Below are 22,053 nucleotides of genomic sequence, written 5' to 3' on the forward strand. Positions count from 1 at the left end.
CGTAATACGGGCCCTTTAACGTCTAACTTTTTCAATCATTTATTTTCTATATGTTATTATTTTAAGTATGCATCATGTGACCAATTGACTGTTTTAGATACCCCTCATTTAACTTAAAGGTTGTCTCACTTTTTTCACTGATCTCACGCGAATTACAAAAAGAGAGATTTACAATTTCTCGCAAAAAAACATCAATATTTTCTGGGTGTACTGGCTTTTAGTGTCATAATATAATGGCAACTAAATAATTTTATGTCATATAATTAATCATTTCTAGCCTAAATTCAATCTTTAAGCATTTCTTTTTTGACAAATATAGTTACTTTAAATGTTTATGATAATACAATGGGCTACTGAGTGTGATTTTGTCCAAGTCCAAGTTGTTTTTGAGTATGGGCCAGCATTTTAGACTTGTTTTTAGATTTGTTTTTAGGGGGGACACCCATAGTCTCCTCTCTTAATGAAAAGCACTGGTGTTAATACAGTTATAATGATTTATGAGCTTAAATTTCCACATCCTACCACATTCAACCATATCTTTTTCTAAATTTGAAGCCTACAATTTGACTAGATGCTCACCTTTTGCCCATAAACCTAGAATCAGAATGAAGTTCACATTTTGCACACGTCGTTTTCTTGTCAAATTCAGGTAAAAACCAGTTGGCGGATGTTCTTGTGACCTACATACAGTGTATTACCTTGGCTTGAATTAACTCAAACAATGGACAAAAATTTGACAAAAATGAGTCAGGACTGCCAGCCTTACTGTACTTCCACTGTCAACAACATCGCCCCATGTAAGTTCAAAACAGTGCCCAAGTTTAGGCTACACAGAGAGAAATTATGCATTATTTATTTCACATCCAGGAAGTAACTGAATTCGTCATACATTTTCTGAATACTAATTTTGAGTAACTGCATTAGACTTAGACTTAGACAAACTTTATTGATCCACAAGTGAAATTGTTTGTTCTCAGATAGTTACTTTTTCATTTCGTGGAGCTCAGAATGCAGTTACTTTTCTAAAATCGAAGGAGTACATTACTATATTTGATCCTTCGTTGAGAAAACTGAAAACTCTGCTCTTGTGTCTCTTAGTTAAATAAGTAAAATAAAGCTGTTTTTAATAGTATGTTTCGTCTTTACACTATAATTTCGATGTAAAAGTATTCAAAGTACTCAGAAACAGTACTCTGATTGGACCATGTATCAGAAAACGTTACAAAATACATTTTAGTACAAGTATTCTTCCCAACACATCTGCATTACTAGTGCAACAAGAAGTAATGACAAGTGACAGTTTAGCCTACTTATGTTTTTTTCTTTTCTCTTTCTTCTTTTTTTTTGTAAACGGGCTACACTTTCACATTTTTACACAGGAAAAACGCACATACAGTACTGCGCAAAAGTTTTAGGCAGGTGTGAAAAAATACTATAAACAAAGATCAAAAATATAAATAATGATTGTTTTTTTATTTATTTTTATCAAGTTACACCAAATATTGATTTAGATTTAGATTTGTCTTTTGTTCATTCACGGCATTTTGTTGATGGATGAGAATAAATGATTAACACTTTCATTTTTTAAGGCATCCCTATAGTTTACAGCATTTTCTCACGCCTGCCTATAACTTTTGCACCTCGCTGTACATGTTGTGAAAGAGGTTACGTTAAGTTCCCCACTGACCTACTTTTTAAAGGGCCCGTATTACGCAAAATTTAATGTTATAGTGTTGTTTCCTCATCAGAAACGTACTTGGAGTTGTGTTTTGTTTCATTCACAGGTATTTAACACAGAGGAGTCAATTTTTCGTAATAGGCAAGGCAAGGCAAGTTTATTTGTATAGCACAATTCATACACAAAGTAATTCAAAGTGCTTTACAGAATAAGAAATACATAAAAATCACAATAAAAACAAATCAAAACATAAATAATCATCATAAAATTAAAGATTAAAATAAAAAACAGAGAGAGACGTTAATTACATAAATTAGAGAGAAGAGTGCGGAATGAAAACCTTTCAGTCGTACGCACAATGAAACAGAACCGTTTTGAGCCAGTGTCAAAGTAGAATCTGTCTCACATGTTCAGGAAGACTGGTCCAGGTTTTAGCTGCGTGAACCTGAAAGTCTGACTCCCCGTGTTTAGTCCTGACCCTGGGCACCAGCAGGAGGCCGGTCCCTGAGGTTCTCAAAGTGCGAGATGGTTCATGTGGCACTAACATGTCACAGATGGACTTTGGTGCTCGAACACAAGCAGAGCCGCTTTAAAGTCTCTGAGCCACAGGGGGCAGTGCAGAGACCTGAGCACAGGACTTATGTGCTCGTACTTCCTAGTTCGAGTCAGGACCTGAGCTGCAGCGTTCTGGATGTACTGCAGTGCCTCACAGCTCGTTTGGAGAGGCCAGTGAGCAGAACATTACTGTATCTTACCTACTGGAGACAAACGCATGGATAAATCTCTCCAAGTCTAATTTAGACAGTAAACCTTTGATTTTTGCTCTGTTTTTTAGATGGTAAAAGGCTGCAGATGTTATTGATTTGATGTGGCTGTTAAAGTCCATTATTACCCTGAGATTTCTTGCCTGATTTGAAGGTTTTAGAAAGAGAGAGACTGGAGGTGACTGCTGACACTGTCTCTTTGTTTCTGTGGACCAGACATTAATATATTACCTTTAAGAACAGCAAGACTATATTACATTTTAGAGACCTGGTGTTATCCTAAATTGTATTCACATTTTAGTTCATGGTCCATCTAGTGGTGGGAAATATATAAAAAAAAAATTAATCATATTGCAGTAGTAATAGTAGTAGTAGTAGTTATAACAAGTAGATAATACTATTTATTTCAAGGAGCTGCAAAAAGAGGACATTTAAAAATAAAGCAAGCCAAATTAAGAGTACAGTATTAGGTTATATTTTTTGTTATTTTACAGTTTACAAGTTCAAACTTATCCATAAAATCTTCTGCACAAACACTGACATTGACAAAAACATTGCAAAATTCATTTATTTTTGTTAATATCGTCCACCCTTGGTTCAGTTCTGGTTCATTTCAGTTCTCCATTCCTTCTTTACATAGCAAATAAATAAAACATTCCAAAGCATCACAATCACAATCATGAAATATTAGTAAACTGCGTCCACGTGAGTTCACGACGTTGTAAAAATCCCTGTGGTTTAACCTGAGCCAGAGACAGGTCAGAACTTTATGGTGGTGTTTTATGGTTCTTATCTGTGTATTTACTGGGCCTATCCACATGAAACAAAAACTGGCACAAGGTTCAGCGTCTTCTCTGCGTCTGGAATTATTTTTTTTCACAATAGCTTCAGAAAGCGGTGCCATTATTCAAACGCAAAGACGTGATTGTAGTCAGCTGAACAGACAAGTTTGTGGAGCTGATCGTAAACAAATAATTATGAGAAGTTTGATTTGACATTTGTGAATCATAAGTTTGGAGATTTCTTTCAACACCAAATTTCCCACAGAGTTTATTGGTGTTTTTCAGATTTCAGAATGTGATAATGTCATAGTCTGAGATGGAGGGCGACAGTTAGTTTTCCCCGTTACTTTGTTCTGTGCCATAAAATATCGAAAAGGTAAACGCACAAATATTGGACCTGATCGTTTCTATTATTATTGTTATTTATTTATTTTTATTTTTTTGCTTCCACCCACCAACCTTCTTAAAACTTCAACCTCCTACCAAGCACCCATTTACCCACTTACTCTTAAACTTTCATTGCTATAATATCATTCCAAATCCTATTCGACAACAACTACACTACAAAAAACAATATCTAGTTAAATTAAAATGACTTAAATTAACAACATTTGACTTTATTAGAGTTTATTCAACTTGACAAGTAAAATTATCCACCAATGGAATAAGTGTGTCTTTCTTAATTCAAGCAACGTTTGATTTTGTTTCTTTTTTTAAGTGCAAATAGTTGTTGTTTTTCTTACTTTAAGTGAAGCAAGATGTAATTTACGATTTTAAGTGCAAAAAGTGTCGTTCCATTGGGAGATAGTTTTACTTGTCAAGTGAAATTAACCACGATATTATTGTGTGAACTTTGACGATACGATATCACGGTATTTTGGTTATTGTTACATCCCTAATCGTGGTATGTGATGAATGATCCCCAGCCCTAATATTCATTTGAGCTGCCCCCATCTGGATTAAATAATATTTGTCTATAGAATGAAAACCCTTCATCTGAAAACATAACATTTTCAAATCCTATAACTTGAACATGACATTTCAAAACAAACAAACAAAACTTTCGCATTATAACAGCTACTAAACTGGTGGTGAATTTTACATAGTGCACATTCTCGCTCCCGTCATCGCGGTGTGGGTCCCGTGTTGACTGTGGTGACGATGGAAACTGCAGCAGCCGCCGGTGCCATATAAACAGGAACCAAACTCTGTAATCCAGCGACTAGACAGCGCCAACTGAACCTCAGAGCTTTACCCACGTTCTGCACGAAACAAAACACATTTATGAACGCAGAAATACTCGAACAACAAAACAGTTCTTCTCTCAAACTGAAAACGCTCGGTTCCAGCTTGTGATGTTACGTGGTGATACAGGAAGTGCTCCACTGTGTTTCTGAACTGATCGCGATTTTGATTTGTGTGTCAAATGATCTCCAAACTCATACAATCGAGTTGAAACAAAAGCTTAACAAAGTGTATTTTGGGATATTTTTAATATAAATTGTGTGTATTTATTAGATGTTTTAAATAGATTATAGAACAGCTGGATATATAGTTTATTTTGGATACATTTATGTTTTTCTATGCCTTATTTCAAGTTCAAAGTTTATTTTATTCTGTGCAGAGAAGACAAGAATTGTGGCTGTTTGCTGCAGGTGTTCTTGTTCTTGGAAAAAGGATCAAAACTTTACACACGACGGAACCCAAGCACTCCAAAGAAGTTAAAAAAAATCTCACGAGGAAAAAAATTTATAGTTAAAAAGGCCTTTATTTAGATGGACAAAGCCAACAAGTCTAGACCTGAATATATTTTATTCTTTTTATGTTTTATACATCGCAAAACTGCTCTAAGGTTCAAATTTGTAGCCTGTATTATTTTAAATTTGAAGGTTTTGCGTAAATTATCAGTAACAGAGTGTTTTTTGAGAGAGAAATGCTGAATAAATGAATCGTGTATCTAAAAAATAATCCTGATTTCAGTACTGACCAAAATAATCCATAATCGATCCATAATCCATAATTTTCCATAATCTATGCACCTTCACTAGAATCACTTGGATAATTTCAGCCCTGGAATTGCAAATCTCTACTGAACTAAAGGTAAAGTGGAGCTGTTAACTTGAAAACTACCACTTCATGACATCACAAATTGGAACAGAGCATTTTGAGTTTTGAAGATGTAGACAGACAAATAATAAAGAGTTACTCAAACATGTGTGAATGAAACAAAACACAAGTCCAGGTCTGTTTTTGAGGAGGGAACAACATTATAACACAACTTAAAACTCACAAGAGTCTGTTTTTTTCATTATTTTATTATAGTTTTAAATGAAAAATAACTTCATTACAATTTTACTTCAATTTACTGTGGATTTTAAAACACTGATATGCTTAAGTCCTGGTTTGTTTTATTGATACTTTGCAGCTGAGGTCATGAACATTCCCTGGGGGTGTGACGCTAACTGGAGGCTCTGCTCTGTCTGAAGTTTTGTTAGACTTTAATCTGATCTTTATTTTATTTTATTTTTACACAATCAGACCAGAAAGAAAGTTACTCTCACCTTTTTGTCGGAAATCAAACTTCTAAACAGGACCATGAACGCCCTGCGCACTCATCAGTCTCCTGAAAATATGTCGTTTAAACGTTTGTGAGAGACATCTAAAAACATTTTTTAGTAGTGCAATGTGTCACCATGGTAACTGATGAACATTCCACCATAGACATACATAAAGATACACCCCCAGAGTCAAAGTATCAATACTACAAATGCAAAGTAACAGTTCTCCCTCTTTCTGTGCTGTTGTCTTACCTTCCTGTACTTCTTGTATCTGATCTTCTTCTTCCGTTTCTTCTCCTCCTTCCTCTTCCGTCTCTCCTCCGCCTCCTCCATCACCTCCTCTTCATCGTGTTCCTCCTCCAGAGGTTCGTACTTATCGGGCAGCGCGCAGAAGTGGACGTCTTTGGAGGTCTTCTTCGTCTTTTTGGGTTTAAGCGGAGTGGCCGGTGCAGGTTTGTCTGCTGTTTCTAACGCGCCCATGGCTGTCAAAGGAGGCAAGTGTTTAATACGAGACTACATATGTATTTGACAGGTTTTCATGTTGTCCTTATTACTACCTGGTTTGGTTTAGTGTTGTCGGAAGTACTAAAAATCAAAACTAAAACTAATATCGAAACTAGATACTCATTTTTCGCAGGTATCGATACTAAAAAGTCCCATTCAAATGAGTCTCAACAAGTGCTTTAAAAGATGATTCCGATGGTGTGAGCCTTATCTCCTCAGGCAGGTCGTTCCAGTTCACTCTGCTCCACTTTGTGATGTCATGTGGTGATACAGCCAAGTGCTACATTGTGTTTTTAAACTCCACACACGTTCACTAGAATAATTTGGATCATTTCAGCACTTCTGGAATTGCCAAACTTTGCTGAACTAAAGGTAAAAGGAGCTGCTTCATTACATCACAAGTTGGAACAGAGCATTTTGAGCTTTGGAGATGTAAACAGACTACTAATAATTAAGTGTAACTCAAACTTTTATGAAACAAAACACAACTCCAGGTCTGTTTTTAATGAGGTAACAACATTACAACATGACTTAAAGCTCACAAGAGTCAATTTTTGTGTAATAAAGAACCTTTAAAACCAGAATTATAAAGTTATACCTTGACTACACTTTCCTAAATTACAGTTAAAACCAAGCTTTGATTAAAAAAAACATAACAAAAACGCATTTAACTACAGTGCAATAAAAAGACACTGAACTAAACTTGGTCTGACCTGAACTTTTTCTAGCCCAAAGAAATCCAAACACCAAACCAGGAGTAAACCGCAAAACAAAACTTCAAACTACATGCAAAGTAAAACAGTGTCTTAAAGAAGAACTGTGTTAAAACTTACCTCTAGTTTTCGGTCCTGTTTTGGTCCTGGGTTTGTGGACTTTGAGCGGACTTTGGTCTCGGAGGAGGAGTTTTGGAGTAACTTCAGAGGCAAAGGAAACACAGGGACGCGGCAGAATGGAGAATAGAGGACATCCTGGTTTTGTGTCCGTTTGCTTGTTTAAGAAGCGTTGACTGACCCAGTTTTCTGTTTACGTTTGGATTTAAACGTGAAAAATGACCTTCAAAAACAGGAACGCTGATTTATTAACAGCTAATGTCCAAGAAAGTGGAAAGTTGGAATGTTCTATAGTACAAGTGGTGTAATTGTCCATTTAGAGTCCAAGTTTAGCTCTAAAGTCCTGGTTTAGTTCTATTCTAGTCCTGCTTTAGTTCTAGTTTATGCTTTAGTCCTGATTTAGTCCTGGCCAAGTCCATGTTTAACTCTGCTTTAGTTCTGGTTAAATCAAAGTTTAGTTCTACAGTCCTGGTTTAGTTCTAGTTTAGTTCTAATCTGGTCCTGCTATAGTTCTGAGTACAATCCTGGTTTAATCCTGGTTTAGTTTTGTTTCTGTTCTAAGTTAGTTTCCTCCCTTGTTATATTTATAGTTTAGTCCTGGTTAAGTCCAAGTTTAGCTCTGCAGTCCTGGTTTAGTTCTGTCTTAGTTCTAGTTCTAGTCCTGCTGTAGTCCTGAGTTCAGTCCTGGCTTCAGTTCTTCTACTTCAAATCTGGTTTAGTCCTGGTTTAGTCTTGTTTCTGTTCTTGTTCTGTTTATACTGTAGTCCTGGTTAAGTCCAAGTCTAGCTCTACAGTCCTGGTTTAGTTCTAGTTTAGTTCTAATCTAGTCCAGCTATAGTTCTGATCTAGTTTCTTCCCTTTATTCTATTAATACTTGAGTCCTGGTTTAGTCCCATTTAATTCAGTCACCTTTCTAAATAAAACAATACAAAATGATTTAATGTATCAAAAATGTGTTTATTTTGTTTATTTATTTACCATATTTACAATAAAAACAGACTTTTCCTTGAAACCCACACATTAGCTGTAGCTGGGCGTGACTGGAGAGTGACGTCTGGGAGCCTGAAGAGCAAATGACGACTAGATTCATTTATTAATACAATTTAAAAATACTAAATATATATATATATATATATATGTAAATATTTATACCTGTCTTTTTTTGGTGCTTTTTGGAGCCGTCAGCAGCTTCTCCACTGTCAGCTGCAAAAGTAAAAATAAAAAGAAGTTTGTTGGCAATTTATTTATTTTTTTTAATCATATATATTTATGTTTTGCAGCCAATTTCATCAACATTTCGTGGAGGTGTGATGCTAACTGGAGGCACTGCTCTGTCTGAGGCTCTGTGACTCAAGTTAGACTTTAATTTGAGCTTTATTTTAACACAATCTGACCAGAAAGAGCTGACCAGAAAGAGCTGATTTAAGTGGAACTACATCAGGTGAGGTGTGTGCATTGTTGTGTCTCCATGGTGACTGCTGAACATTCCACCGTAGACATCCAAGTAGAACACCCCTAGCATGATGTTACAGCAAAACATCAATAACTAAGCACCTTCACTACACAGCGAACCGACCTTGGAGCTAACGCCTATTATTTTAGACTTTTTTTTTTTGCAGTGCATCCGTATGGTGAATCATTGAAAGTCTTAATGGTGTAACTTTTTTGGTGGAGGGTCCATCATCTGCTTGTCTCCATGGAGAGTTTATTGCTTTGCCAGGAATGTTCTAGCCTGATTTATCAGCCAGTTTCACTTCGTGGAAACTGTCTGACCTCGCAGCATTAGGATTCGTTCGCTCTACGGTAGGCGGGTACTTTTTTTATTTAACCAATCGCTGCTATTTGGTCGTAACGTATGTAATGCTCCAAATCCCGTAGGAAGAAGGGCAATAACGTCTTTCCCTTGATAAAATTCACCAAACATTCTCTTTGTTCCAGCTTTAAATCCTCGATCTCGGGAATCGCTGCCAACACAGAATGTCTGTCTTCATCTACATCCATCTCGACCGCTTTGTTTACTGTTGTGCTGTATGACAAAAAGAACCCAGACAGACGCTTGAGTTTGACGTCTACAACTTGACGTCTGCAAAAGTTTGAGGTTCCAGGGTTTTTGCGAACCGTCTAGTGTATTCTGATTCCTGACCTAGTCGCTGGAGAGAAATGAAATGGAGCAGAGGCACTAGATGGTGCGAGCCTGGGTATGAATGTTCCACAAAACTTTGCCTATCTCCGGGGAGACAAGATCAAATCTGTGGAGAGGCGACCGCACTTACAGCAATAATGCATGTTTTCGATTAACAAACACCTGTCAATAAACTAGAGTAGAAAAGTTAGTTACGTAGTGCAACTTTGAAGTGATCTTACCAGGAAGTCCCCTCTGTTCTGCGACAGGAGCAGGAGCACGTCTTCAGGCTTAGTCCCTCCTCCCGGCACTGCACTGGACTGAGCGAACTTCAGAAGAGCCTCCACTGAAACAGACACAAACAGATGCAGTAAGTACACCAGATGCCCTCCCGCAATCAGCTGTCTACGTTTATCCAGGCTGTTCCACAGTATGGCATTAAACTTTTCCATTACACATGTATCCAAGTACAAGTGTTACTATTTACAAAAAAACAAACTTAAAATTCTTCGCCTTCGTCCTGTGTTAGGTGTGATTCCTGGTCCTGCTTTCATCCTTGGTTTAGTCCTGCTTTAGTCCTGGTTTCATCCTGCTTTAGTCCTGGTTTAGTCCTTGGTTTAGTCCTAGTTTAGTCGCTGGTTTAGTCCTGGTTTAGTCCTGCTTTAGTCCTGGTTTAGTCCTGCTTTAGTCCTGGTTTAGTCCTTCTTTAGTCCTGCTTTAGTCCTGGTTTAGTCCTTGGTTTAGTCCTAGTTTAGTCCCTGCTTTAGTCCTGCTTTAGTCCTTGGTTTAGTCCTGCTTTAGTCCTGGTTTAGTCCTAATTTAGTCCCTGGTTTAGTCCTTGGTTTAGTCCTGCTTTAGTCCTAGTTTAGTCTCTGGTTTAGTCCTGGTTTAGTCCTAGTTTAGTCCCTGGTTTAGTCTCTGGTTTAGTCCCTGGTTTAGTCCTTGGTTTAGTCCTGCTTTAGTCCTGGTTTAGTCCTAGTTTAGTCCTTGTTTAGTCCTGATTTAGTCCTTGGTTTAGCCCTGTTACTGGTCCTGTAAATTACTGCTATCTGGGCTTTCACCACAAGATGTCACCCTAACCCTTTATCTGTCAAATGTGTGCTTATATTTTATTTTGTGTCTTTATCTTGAATGTTCCACAGTATGGCATTAAACTTTTCCATTATACATGTATCCAAATACAAGTGTTACTATTTACAAAAAAACAAACAAACAAAAAAAAAACTTTAAATTCATCCTGTGTTAGTCCTGGTCCTGCTTTCGTCCTTGGTATCATCCTGATTTAGTCCTGCTTTAGTCCTGGTTTAGTCCTAGTTTAGTCCTTGGTATAGTTCTAGTTTAGTCGCTGGTTTAGTCCTAGTTTAGTCCTTGGTTTAGTCCTGGTTTAGTCCTGGTTTAGTCCTGGTTTAGTCCTGGTTTAGTCCTGGTTTAATCCTGTTTTAGTCTCTGTTTTTTTTTTGTTTCTTGTACCTCTTTGCTGGTTTTCAGATGGCTCCAGCTCGTTCAGTGGCCTCCACAGCAGCAGTGCATTATGGGAGTCGGAGTGGGCGTGTCTTCGGGCTCTGAGTTTCGGGATCTCGGCCTGGAAGCTCCGCCCAACGTTGATACACCTGAGAACGTAAAATAAAAGGTAAGATTATTTAATCAAATCCATAAAAAGCAGAACAACTGTACTTACGGTGCAGTGGTTTCTGAGGTTAGTGTTCCCAATGAAGCTGTCTCCATCGCCACAGCGCTACCTACAGATAAACAACAGTGTAAATAAGGTTAATAACAATAGCTGGAAGGTGAGCTGCTTCTTAGTGAGCACAGAAATGATCAATGAGTCTGCTGAAGGTGTTTTGAGCTCTGAAAGACTGACTCAACATAATGAAAAAACATAGACTGTTTATAAATGGACATACAGAAGCTAACCTGCTCTCCGCTGTGTTCTAAATGGGAAGTGAGCATGGGTGCATTTACGGCTCCATCGACTCTGGATCCAGTTGATTTTACATTGAAAAACTGTCTCCTCTTTCTGTAATTTCTGCAGCGAGCCTCATCATTTTGGTCTTAAAATGTTCGTATTAACTCGCTCTACATGATCCTGGGGTTTTTATTTCGCTATTTTGTCTGTTAATAAATTCCTAATATGGAACTCAGCCCCAAATTTGCTCCTATAACAACTGCCTCGATGAGCTTCATTTGACTGGAGCCAAAACCCACACTCACTTAGTTCACTTCTTTATACAGTCTATGAGAAAAACAAACATGCACGAATGAAACAAAACACAACTCCATGTAGGTTTACAAAAGGGTTATGAGATTAAATAATTAATTGCCTTTTTTGTTTTAACTGAATAATGTAGTTCAGATTTGGGGCTGGAGGTTTGTCTCCATGGAGATAGTATTGCTTTACATGCAATATAATTCCATAATGAGTGCATGCCACAGTATCCCGGTTACTGTCGGGATATACCAGCTACAGTGTCCCGGTTTCTCATACTTCGCCCTTTATCTGAGAAACTGAAACCAGGATACTGCGCATACATGCACCATAATGAAACCGGGACGCTCAGAAAACCCGGGATACTGATGTGCACGTATACGCACTCAATATGACCAGAGGTGGCGCTACTATTAGGCAAAAGTAAGCGGCCGCATAGGGCCCCCAAACTTGGAGGGGCCCCCAACCAATTTCCCTCAGTGACACTAATGGCCGAGACCTCAGAGCAATTTGGTTTACTCTCTATGACATTAAATGAGAATAGTTTACTTTTAAACAATAATCATAAAAAATAATAATAACCATATATAATGGATGTAAACAAAACTGCAACTGTACTAGCAAAAAATTTTTACTACTTTCAGTTCTGGTTACCTAGTATGTGACTGAATTAATAAGACAAGTTTCCAATCCACCATAATTCAAATAAATAGAGAACAATGAGAAAAACAGACAATGAATATATTAAAACCAAACAAAACAAAACAAAAAACTGTGCATTATAGTGAGGGCCCCAAACTCAAGTTCGAATATGACATAAGTTAAACTTTTACTCAATTACCAGAAAAGTCACACAGTGCGGCTTTAAACTCACATTTGTTTGCCAGGGCCCAGTGCAGCCCGGCGCCTGCTCTGGTGGGGCTGAGGATCGGGGGAGGCCTGTAGTGACTTCTGCCCCCGTCTATGGCCACTCTCATCAGGCTGCGATTCTGACTCTGCTCCTCGTGAACCTCCAGCTCCTCCACCTCCGCCATGACACAGCGCCGCTGCAACGAAGGGGGCGTCACCACGGCAATGTCCACAGGTGCAGGGCGCTCTGGTGCAGCCCGCTCAGGTGCAGCCCGCTCAGGTGCAGCCCGCTCAAGTACAGGCGGCTCTGGTGAGTCTTTGACCTGGAAATTACAGTTTTGGTCAAACTCAGAGACAGTTACAGCAACATTAATAATAGCTGGACAATTAGTTGCTTTTTTGGGGTTTTTTTTGGTGAAAACTAACCCTTTATTTTAGACCTCTATATGAACGTTCTGAAATGACTGAAATGTGTGTCAGATTCCCTCCTTGTATCTTCATGGAGATGCTGTGTAACAGCTCCTGACCTTGTAGTTTAGTCCTGGATTAGTCCTGTGTTAGTACTGGTTTAGTCCTGTGTTAGTTCTGGTTTAGTCCTGTGTTAGTACTGGTGCGGTCCTGTGGTAGTGCTGGTTTGGTCCTGGTTTTGTCTTGGTTTAGTCCTGCGATTTTTGAATTGCTGAATTTAAAGAAGACTGAATTCAGATTTCAGTTTTCTCTTAATAAAGAATACTCCTGGATGTGTAAACTGTATTTTACACATCCAGGAGTAACATATTTAATATGATTAATTAAAATATGTTTTCACCGTGTTTTACCTCCTCAAAAACATACTTGGAGTTGTGTTTTGTTTCATTCACATGTTTGAGTAATCTTGGTTTATTGGTCTGTCTGCATACAGAGTTTGTCTGTCTATAAAGCTCAAAATGCTCTGTTCCACCTCGTGATGTCATGTAACAGTAGTTTTCAAGTTAGCAACTACCTTTTGCCTTTTGTTCCAGAAGAGACTGGCAGTTTCAGGGTTAAAATCATCAACATGATTCTAGTGAAAGTGTATGGAGTTTAAAAACACTCAAAAAAGTCAATCCTGTATCAGCATATGATATCACAAGGTGGAACAGAGTGTTTTCTGAGAGAAGAACTCAGCTTAAATATTCAGAGTTTGTGTGTTAAACATGTGTGACTGAAACAAAACACAACTTCAGGTCTGTTTGTGATGAGGAAACAACAAATAATAATAATAATATGGACCCTTTAACTTGATCTTATATTATTATTTAAACTATAAACAAAATTCAACTCAGTGCTGACCTTTTTCTTGTCTGTCCGACTTTTGCGTGGCCTCGTCACTCCTCCACCTCCGCCCGCTCCTCCTCCTCCTCTTCCTCTCGTCGTCTTCCTCGGCTTCGTCTGTTTCTGAATCACATCGTTTTGGACATTTGCTGTTTCAGAATTCACAGTAAACATTCCCGGCTCCACAAACGTCTGATACGCCAGTCTCTCCGTGCAGTTTTCACTCGTCGGACTCGTCACGAAGGAGGGGGGATAATGCGGACTGGGCCCTGGTGTGGACGGACTCAGGAAATTCTGGTTTTCCTGGTAACTATTGGGATAAAATGGGATAAAGCTGTCCGTGTTTGAAGTGAAGTTGTATTCCGTGGAGCTCCAGGATCCCAGGGCGGCGTCTCTGGAGGTGTAGCCCAGAGAGGAGCACTGAAGCTGGGGCGTGGTCGGCTCCATCGCCCCCCAGTGGGACATGTCAGCCGTGGAGGAGGTTTGCGGGTAATAATTGTTGGATTGGAGACACTGAGGATCGGGATAGTGGAAAACGTCAGACTGAAAAGAATCGTAGTTGAATGCAGAGTTGAACAGATTTTGGGAGGATGCTGGGAGATCCCATTCCTGCAAACAAAATGAACGTTTTTAATAGATTGTTCATCAAATGCTTTTCTTTATGGAGATGTTATTGCTTTGCCTGGAATGTTTTATACTATGACATTATTATTATTATTATTATTATTTGTTTATTTATTTCATATAGGCTATAAGGATATAGCCCAAAATGTGAAAACAGGAAAATACCACTGTGTAATCCATTTACTTTAACAAAGTAACTGTAATCTAATTACCACTCACTGAAACAGTAACTGTAACTGAATACAGTTACTCATAATTTGTACTCTGATTACGTAACTCCAGTACATGTAATCTGTTACTCCCCAACACTGCGTATACGTTCCTTTTAAATTGTAGAGGCTTGTTCTTGTCTCAAACTTTGCACTTTACTTTATACATGACTCTGAGGACACTTCAGTCAACAACATCATACATTTTCAACACTTTAAGATGAACAAATAACGGGTTGGACGGCTCTCTGCGGTATAATGACTGTTGGTGATAATTTCCAAGGCCCTTTTTTGTGAAATAAATAACGACTGTAGGTGAGTTTTACATGTTGACCCTCAAATTTCCACACAGTACATCAGATATGGTGCAATTATAGAGCTATACAAGGTTAATAACTCTGCATTAAACCTTTCTGTCTTCATAGAGTCCAAACCAGAGCAAGTTACAGGTCAGCTCTGCAGAGAGGCGAACCCGCTCACACTCAGAATGCCTGTTTTTAATTATAATGGATATTTATTTATATTATATTAGTTTTTTTATTTATATTAGGTATTTTTAAGCGATAAACCCACCTGTAATTGAATAAATGCAAAGTAGAGCTGTTTAATGTCACAATGAGGAACATTCCAGGCAGAGCAATGACATCTCCATAGAAACAACAAAGTGACATAGTGCATCTTCATGACAATACCAGGATAAAATCAGATCTACAGCAAGTTTGTTTAGAAATTAACTACCAATATATCCACTTTTTATCTCAATAATGTGAAAAACAGAACTATTTCTAACTGTTTTTTAACAGTTTGCAGCGGTTCAAGGTAATTCCTCAATCAACTTATACATTCTGACCAAGATTTGTCATCATGCGGTAAAGCTAACCACACCTATCATGCTAACAAAGCACTTCCTGATTATCAAGAAAGCAGTAAAACACCTTATGATCAGACGGTATACAGTGGACATACTTATTCGAGTGCTACTTATACAGCTACATAATGGCGTTACCTGTGTTTCTCCAGGGAAGTAGATAAATTTAATGCCATACTGTGGAATTTTCCAACCAAAAACAGTAACAAAACTATAACATACATAATTACATACTCCTTAAAAGCATATTTGCATGTCAAGGTTGTCTACAAAATGAGATACCATGTCTTTAATCAACATTTGCACAATTTTAGCTTTTGTAAATTAGAATTTTTATTTAATTTGAAAATCAAATGACAAAATTTTTACAACTTTAAATTACAGGTGTGATAGTTACCTGTTCCGTGTAGCCGCTAAGCATGCTGGGAAACTGCGCCGGGCTCCAGTCGCTGCTCTCCAGAGCCGTGTCCAGATTCTGCCCCGCGAAATGATGCTGAAAAATAAAGCGCAAAACAGAATTTACTCAACAAACTTCTCGCTCTGAGGTGTCAAAGTGTTGAAAATCAGATATGAACCGATGCTGAAACTAATATCGAAACTAGATCCTCTTTTTTCGCAGGTACCGAGACTAAAAAAAGCCCCATTCATAGGACTCTGAGTAGTGAAATCGAGTGTGAAATTTGAGTTTACCTGCGTTTGTGACTGGTTCATGAACTGTGAGCTGGGCTGATGATGATTATGATGATGATGATGATGTTGAGGAGGAAGAGGAGGAGGCGAGGTCATGAAGGCGGAAGGTGGGAGGGCGCAGGGGTGCATTCTGGGGGATGCGGAGGAGGAGGGGGGAGGAGGAGGAAGAGGAGGAAATGGTCTCGGGTCCGTCATCGTGTCAGTACGGGCTGTGGTTTCTCATTTTCGACATTGACCTGCGAAAAACACAACAGGAAGTCAACGGCATTATCTCAGTCACATCTCAAAACTACTGCTGCATCAGACGACAGAACTGACACTCTAACATAGGAAATATACAGAATTCTGCTTCGTTTTAAACATTTTCCACAAACTGTTTCGAGAATTTCTGCAAGACACACATTTAAACTTCAATTTCTTTTATTGATCACGGTTAGAAATGCCCAAATTTTTACGTTATAATGTCGTTTCCTCAGCATAAACACACCCGGAGATGTGTTTTGTTTCGTTCACACATCTTTAACACGCAAACCCTGCAACCCTTCACCTTGTGATGTCATGTGGTGGTACAGGAAGTGCTCCACTGTGTTTTTAAAGTCCACACACCCTCACTAGAATCATTTGCATTTGCCGATCTTTACTGAAATAAAGTTTAAAAAAAAAGGAGAGCAGTGAACTTGAAAACTACCGCTACGTGACATCATGAGGTGGAATTTACTTTTATTCACGTTCTCTAATAGATCATTCCTCTAATATATGAACAGTTTTATCAAATCAAACTTTATGAACGCTTAAGTCAAGTTAATGTGATAGAAAATAACACCGACACGAACTAAAATTACTTACTTTTGCTTCTAAAATTCTCACGATTATTTTTAGTTCTTACAATTGTGTCTTGTAAACAATAATGGGAAGAATCAATCAAAGTATTCTATATTCTGAATACTTAGAATACTCATAAATTATTGAGTAAAAGTAGAATTAAAACAGCTTTATGTCTGTATTTCAGTGTTTTCTATGCACTGACGTCACTAATTACGACTACTAACCGAAGTATCGTGATATTGTATCGTCAGAAGTCTCACAATAATATCGAATTACAAGTTCCTTTGCTTAAATGTGCTGTTCTTTAGTAGGAACAGCTCATACATATCGGGAACTACATCTCCCGTGATTCATTTCAGCGCAGACAAGATGAAGAAATATGTCTTTTCCTTGAATTCTTGGGATTATGACTAATAATTTGCACCAAAATCTTGTCAAGGTCTTTTAAAAGCAAAAAAGTGTCCTATCTAGAGTTATATTTGCCACTCCAAAATATCGCAATAAATATCGTATCGTGATAATATCGTACAGAGAGATTTGGATATCGTTACGTCCCTACTGATTACACTGTTCACTGTCTCTGTTTTGTATATTTGTCTCTAATATTGTGCAGTTTGAAGCCTAAAATTTTGTGAGCAAGTGCCGCCATGTGTTCATTTGGTTTTAGAAAAGTCACTGTGTTCTGATTACCTCTAAATGAAAATGTAATTCGTAAATGAAGATAAGAACACATCTTCTCTGTGCATGTATTCAGTCACTTCCCAGCACTGTTTGTAAAACCACGACTACTGATTTAGCGATTCATTTGGAAATCCTTATATGACCCTCTCAGTCTCGTGTTTTAATAGATCACTGCTGTAATTACCGTAAATGGTCACAGTATTTTGAGAGCCGGGGCTGTGTAATCTTATTTAAGGCGACCTTTATTGATCCACAAGGGAAATTATTTGGACACAGCGGCTCACACATCGCAATATAATATAATAACGAAGAGCAAAAATATAAATGGTAATAATAAATTCTAAAAAAGCACCAATAATAGCAAGAGACAGATGTCAAATAAGGCATAATAATGATCCTCTATCAATAAAAACGTGGTTTGGAGCAGACGGAAGACTTTAGAAGAACACATTTAAAATTGTACGTATATAAAAAATGAGAGAGAGGGAAATTCAACATTTATTTACACTGCGCCTCTCGGTCGCCTTTGTGTCTCTGCAGTTGAATCGTATGTTATGATCAATGAATACAAGCTAAAAACATATTTATTTTCCTACGATAACACATTTTGACGTAATATATATCGCCTGGGGAAATGTTGACGGTAAACGAGAATATTTAAACTAATTTATAAAGATGTGACAAGACACAATTTCCACACGACGAGACGAGATGCGAGATTGGATCCACTAGACAAGACAAGATTTTAACATAATTCCTAATATATACATTTTGTCCGGATGTAACAATAAAAATATCGTGATTTCATATCGTCAAAGTTCTCACAATAATATTGTGGACCATCACAATATATCGAACTACAAGTCTATTTGCTTAAATGAAGTGTTATGGTGCAGCAACAGCTAAAAAAAACAGAGAGAACTACATAGACCATGATCCTTTGCTCCGTTTTGGCGCAAACTACATGAAGAAATAACAGTGCTAAACAACTTTAAGTCTTAGTTCTTTAGATTAAGTCTTGTCAAGGCATTTTAAGAGGAAAAAGTAGCACAAAAGCACAAAATATCGCAATAAATATCGTACCGTGAGATGTATATCGTGAAAATATCGTATGAGATTTGAAAATTGTTACATCCCTAATCGTGAGCCTCCCCACCATATCGCGAGCTTTCCCACGATATCACAATAAATATCGTATCGTGAGCCTTGGATATCGTTACACCACTAACATTTTGTGATTGTCAGTTTCCAGTTTAGTCATCAGAATTATTATTATTTATTTTATTTCATATTTTACTGCCATTCGAGTGCTGCTTTTTGGAACTATAAGAGATGGAACTCACCAATGCTTAAACCCATTTTTAAACCTGATTTCTCTTCTTGTGGCGATTTTGTAATGTGATATCTTGTGACGCGAGATCTATTTACACCACTGACACAATGACCAAAAAGCAGGATTATCCCAAAACAATGTACAATCTTGTCAAAAAAATACATACTAGCTGCAAAAAATAAAGCTTTAGTAGTTAGGGTACGTCTGGAATGAGCTGGAGAAGCTCTTTATTCAGCTCAAGTCCGAGTCAAGTCCGAGGTCAAATACAGGCAAGTTGAGTCGAGTCTTGAGTCACTGGCCAATCAGTCCAAGCCAAGTCCAAGTCGTCTGCTTTGAGTCATTTTACGTCTTTAAACCAAAGTACCAAATACAGCTTAAATTTTTGCAATTTATATGCATTTTAAGATAAATTGTACTTTAAAAAAAAATCATAGTATATTTATATATGAGTATTTATAAGAGTTTTAGAAAATAATTTAGTTAATTTTTCCTTTTTAAATGTCTTGACAAGATCTTAGAGTGAATCATTACAGTCAGAATAGTAAGAATGCAGATTTAAATGTGCTTCTCAAGTCTTCTCAGTCAAGTCAAGTCCCAAGTCATCGACCTTCAAGTTTGTGTCGAGTCCCAAGTCTTAGCCCATGTTATCAAGTCAAGTTTCAAGTCCTGAAAATAGTGACTCAAGTCTGACTCGAGCCCAATTCCCAACCTCTGGTAATCATAATCAAATAATTATTCGATAAGTTGATGACAGGCCTATGTACATGTACCAGCCCTGAAAATCCAACTTATTTTAAGATATTAAAAGAGTGAATCATGTTGTCTTTATCTTTAACAGATATGAGAAAACATAAAAAATATCAGAGAGCTGCACGGGAGAAACTCACAGAGCACGAACCAGCACTGCATAAAAGCCATAAAACCATATAAGCTTTCACCGCCATAATTCAAATCTTTGTTTAATCAGAGTCTAAATCTTACTGTCTTACTTTTTTTTTTTCTTCTAATTTTAGAATTCCCATAAACTACATAGCAACACTTCCTGAATCTATGACAAAACAAAAAAGACTTGCAGCTTCAAATATGGCTAGTTCTTGTACGTTTTTTTTTGTTTATTCTTGCTTACCTGTGCTCCAGAATGCATTTAAATGACAGAAATTCTACAAAAAACACAACAGTTTGCACGTATAAACACCGTGAAATCAGGTTTAAATTGTTTCGCAGCTTGGCCAGAGCAAAGAGTTTAACAGTTTTGAGTCGACTCCTGTGTCACTTCCCCATTTAAAAAGTCTGCTGCACAAAATGGACTCACTTTTGCATAATAAGAAGTAATCATTTATTTATAGACGTAAAATCACTCACCTATAGAAGAGTTTGCGAGGTTCTTGGCTGCAGTCTCTGTCAGGATGTGGCTTTAAGGTCTTCCTCTCTCAGCTCCATTCGTCTCTTCCCCGATGTGACGTTTGAGACACGAAACTGAAGAGGTTTAATGTTATAGGTCAAACGGGTCTCCAAGGCTGAGACGATGCATCGGGTTTAATTTGGTCTAAAATGAGATAAAGCAAAAAAAGTAACAGACCTACTTCACTGAAATGTCCTATATTACACAAAACTGACTTGTGAGCTTTAAGTCGTGTTGTAATGCTGTTACTTCCTCAACAAAACCTGGAGTTGTGTTTTGTTTCTTAGACTTAGACAAACTTTACGGACACACAAGGGAAATTATTTAGACATAGTAAGAATCTGGAGTCAAATAAGCCAAAATTATACAGCATAAATGTATACACTACCCTCCAAAAGTTTTAAAACCTCACACTTTTTTCAATTTTTTTACCGAAAATTATTTAGTTTGTCGTGTCGTTGCACTCTGAAATGAAAGTATAGAACAAATTTGAGTTGAAAAAGGAATCACGGAATCAATTTATAGACCAAAAACATATTCTAAACTTTAACTCATCACCAAGTGTCCACCTTTGGCAGATAAAACAACTGAACACACCCGTGGCTCGTTCTTTTTACAACAGAAATCAAATATTCTTCAGAAAGTTCTTCCCAAATCTGTTGCAGACGTTCTCATAAATGTGTGGCACTTGTAGGTTTCTTGGCTTTCACTCTTCTGTCCAGTTCATCCCAAACCAGCTCGATGGGGTTTAAGTCTGGAGACTGTGCTGGACACTCCATGTTTTCAAGCTTTATCGTCTTGTTCTTTTTTTCTGAGGTTTTTAGTAGGTTTTTCCTGAGGTTTTTAGGTAGTTTTGGCAGAGCTTGAACTTGTGTTTTGTTATTTTTTTTAAATCTTTTTTTAACCTCTGGCTATTCAGTTCTACCTTTGTACCATTTCAGGCTCTTCATTGGGCTTGCACGACTTGAATTACAATAAATAACTAGAAAAATTAGGGTGTTCTAAAACTTTTCACCAGTAGTGTATGTACAAGTAAAAATAAAATAGAAATAAGTAATAAAATTATCTTAGCCGTAAACAAGAGGTCAGAAAGATGTTATAATGGCTGACAGGACATAGGGTTATCTGTTACGTAAGTGTGAGTTGTTGTACAGTTTCATTCACACACGTTTGAGTAATCCTTTATTATTAGTCTGTCTACATCTCCAAAGCTCAAAATGCTCTGTTCCAGTTTGTGATGTCGTGCAGTGGTAATTTTCAAGTTAACAGCTCGTTTTACCTTTAGTTCAGTAGAGATTGGCAATTCCAGGGCTGAAATTATCTAAATGATTCTAGTGATTCTTGTATTTATTACATTACAAGAGTCTTTATGGCTCAAAAATGCGCATACCTACTTTGAAGAGGCTCGCTTGGTACAGATCTGACCTTTAACTTGTCTGTTTATTGCATAAACTGTGTGGACATAGTGAAGTGAGCAGGTGCGCGCTTCTGGCCCCTTAAACTCCAAATGACATCACACTGTAAATTGCTGCCGCTCTATCTGCAACCGCTGCCGTGAGCCTCGTCATTTTGGTTTTAACATGTTCATGTTAACCCGCTCTACATAATGTTGGTGTTTTTACTGTGTCATTTTCAATTCCTGTTCATAATATGGAGCCTGGTTCCAGATTCACCTCTGAAACTGCCACCATCCTGACCTTCATTTGACTGGAGCGATGTCACACTCGCTTGGTTCACTTCTTTATACTGTCTATTTTAGTGCCATACTGTGGTACATTCCAGGCAAAACAAAAATATCTCCATGGCGACAAGCAGATGGCAGAACCTAGATTAGA

At 37.7% G+C, this 22,053-nt stretch overlaps 2 protein-coding genes across 4 annotated transcripts; both read right to left on the bottom strand.

Annotated features, from left to right (window-relative positions):
• Positions 1 to 2,864: 2,864 nt before the first annotated feature.
• cunh1orf115 (chromosome unknown C1orf115 homolog) lies at positions 2,865 to 7,282 on the bottom strand. The gene is made up of 3 exons (XM_020920827.2): positions 7,120 to 7,282; positions 6,035 to 6,264; positions 2,865 to 4,486 (listed from the first exon to the last, which is right to left on the bottom strand). Exons 2-3 carry the CDS (start codon positions 6,260 to 6,262, stop codon positions 4,349 to 4,351), a joined length of 366 nt encoding a protein of 121 aa, XP_020776486.1. The 5' UTR covers positions 6,263 to 6,264; positions 7,120 to 7,282; the 3' UTR covers positions 2,865 to 4,348.
• Positions 7,283 to 8,052: 770 nt separating this feature from the next.
• Positions 8,053 to 20,418, bottom strand: LOC110156615 (transcriptional-regulating factor 1-like). Of its 3 annotated transcripts, none has more exons than XM_020920817.2 (10): positions 20,179 to 20,418; positions 15,978 to 16,213; positions 15,685 to 15,780; positions 13,605 to 14,195; positions 12,319 to 12,616; positions 10,917 to 10,977; positions 10,709 to 10,848; positions 9,481 to 9,584; positions 8,269 to 8,319; positions 8,053 to 8,178 (listed from the first exon to the last, which is right to left on the bottom strand). In XM_020920817.2, exons 2-10 carry the CDS (start codon positions 16,170 to 16,172, stop codon positions 8,137 to 8,139), a joined length of 1,578 nt encoding a protein of 525 aa, XP_020776476.2. In that variant the 5' UTR covers positions 16,173 to 16,213; positions 20,179 to 20,418; the 3' UTR covers positions 8,053 to 8,136. The 3 variants fall into 3 exon arrangements, with proteins under 3 accessions (XP_020776476.2, XP_055021601.1, XP_055021610.1); XM_055165626.1 differs by having other exon boundaries at positions 8,053 to 8,196; XM_055165635.1 differs by lacking the exon at positions 20,179 to 20,418 and adding an exon at positions 19,943 to 20,088 and having other exon boundaries at positions 8,103 to 8,196.
• Positions 20,419 to 22,053: the final 1,635 nt, after the last annotated feature.

This window comes from Boleophthalmus pectinirostris, unplaced genomic scaffold, assembly GCF_026225935.1.
Source record: "Boleophthalmus pectinirostris isolate CB_2022bp ecotype Guang Dong unplaced genomic scaffold, ASM2622593v1 HiC_scaffold_11, whole genome shotgun sequence".
Classification (NCBI taxonomy): domain Eukaryota; kingdom Metazoa; phylum Chordata; class Actinopteri; order Gobiiformes; family Gobiidae; genus Boleophthalmus; species Boleophthalmus pectinirostris.

Bases quoted from the DNA above. Each gene is read 5' to 3' on its own strand.
- LOC110156615 (XM_055165626.1), bottom strand. From the start codon at position 16,172: ATGACGGACCCGAGACCATTTCCTCCTCTTCCTCCTCCTCCCCCCTCC. The intron at 14,196-15,684 runs GTAACTATCACA...TTTTGTTTGCAG, and splicing joins TTAGCGGCTACACGGAACAG to GAATGGGATCTCCCAGCATC. The intron at 10,849-10,916 runs GTAAGTACAGTT...TTACGTTCTCAG, and splicing joins ACCTCAGAAACCACTGCACC to GTGTATCAACGTTGGGCGGA.
- cunh1orf115 (XM_020920827.2), bottom strand. From the start codon at position 6,262: ATGGGCGCGTTAGAAACAGCAGACAAACCTGCACCGGCCACTCCGCTT. The intron at 4,487-6,034 runs GTAAGACAACAG...TGTTTCGTGCAG, and splicing joins GATACAAGAAGTACAGGAAG to AACGTGGGTAAAGCTCTGAG.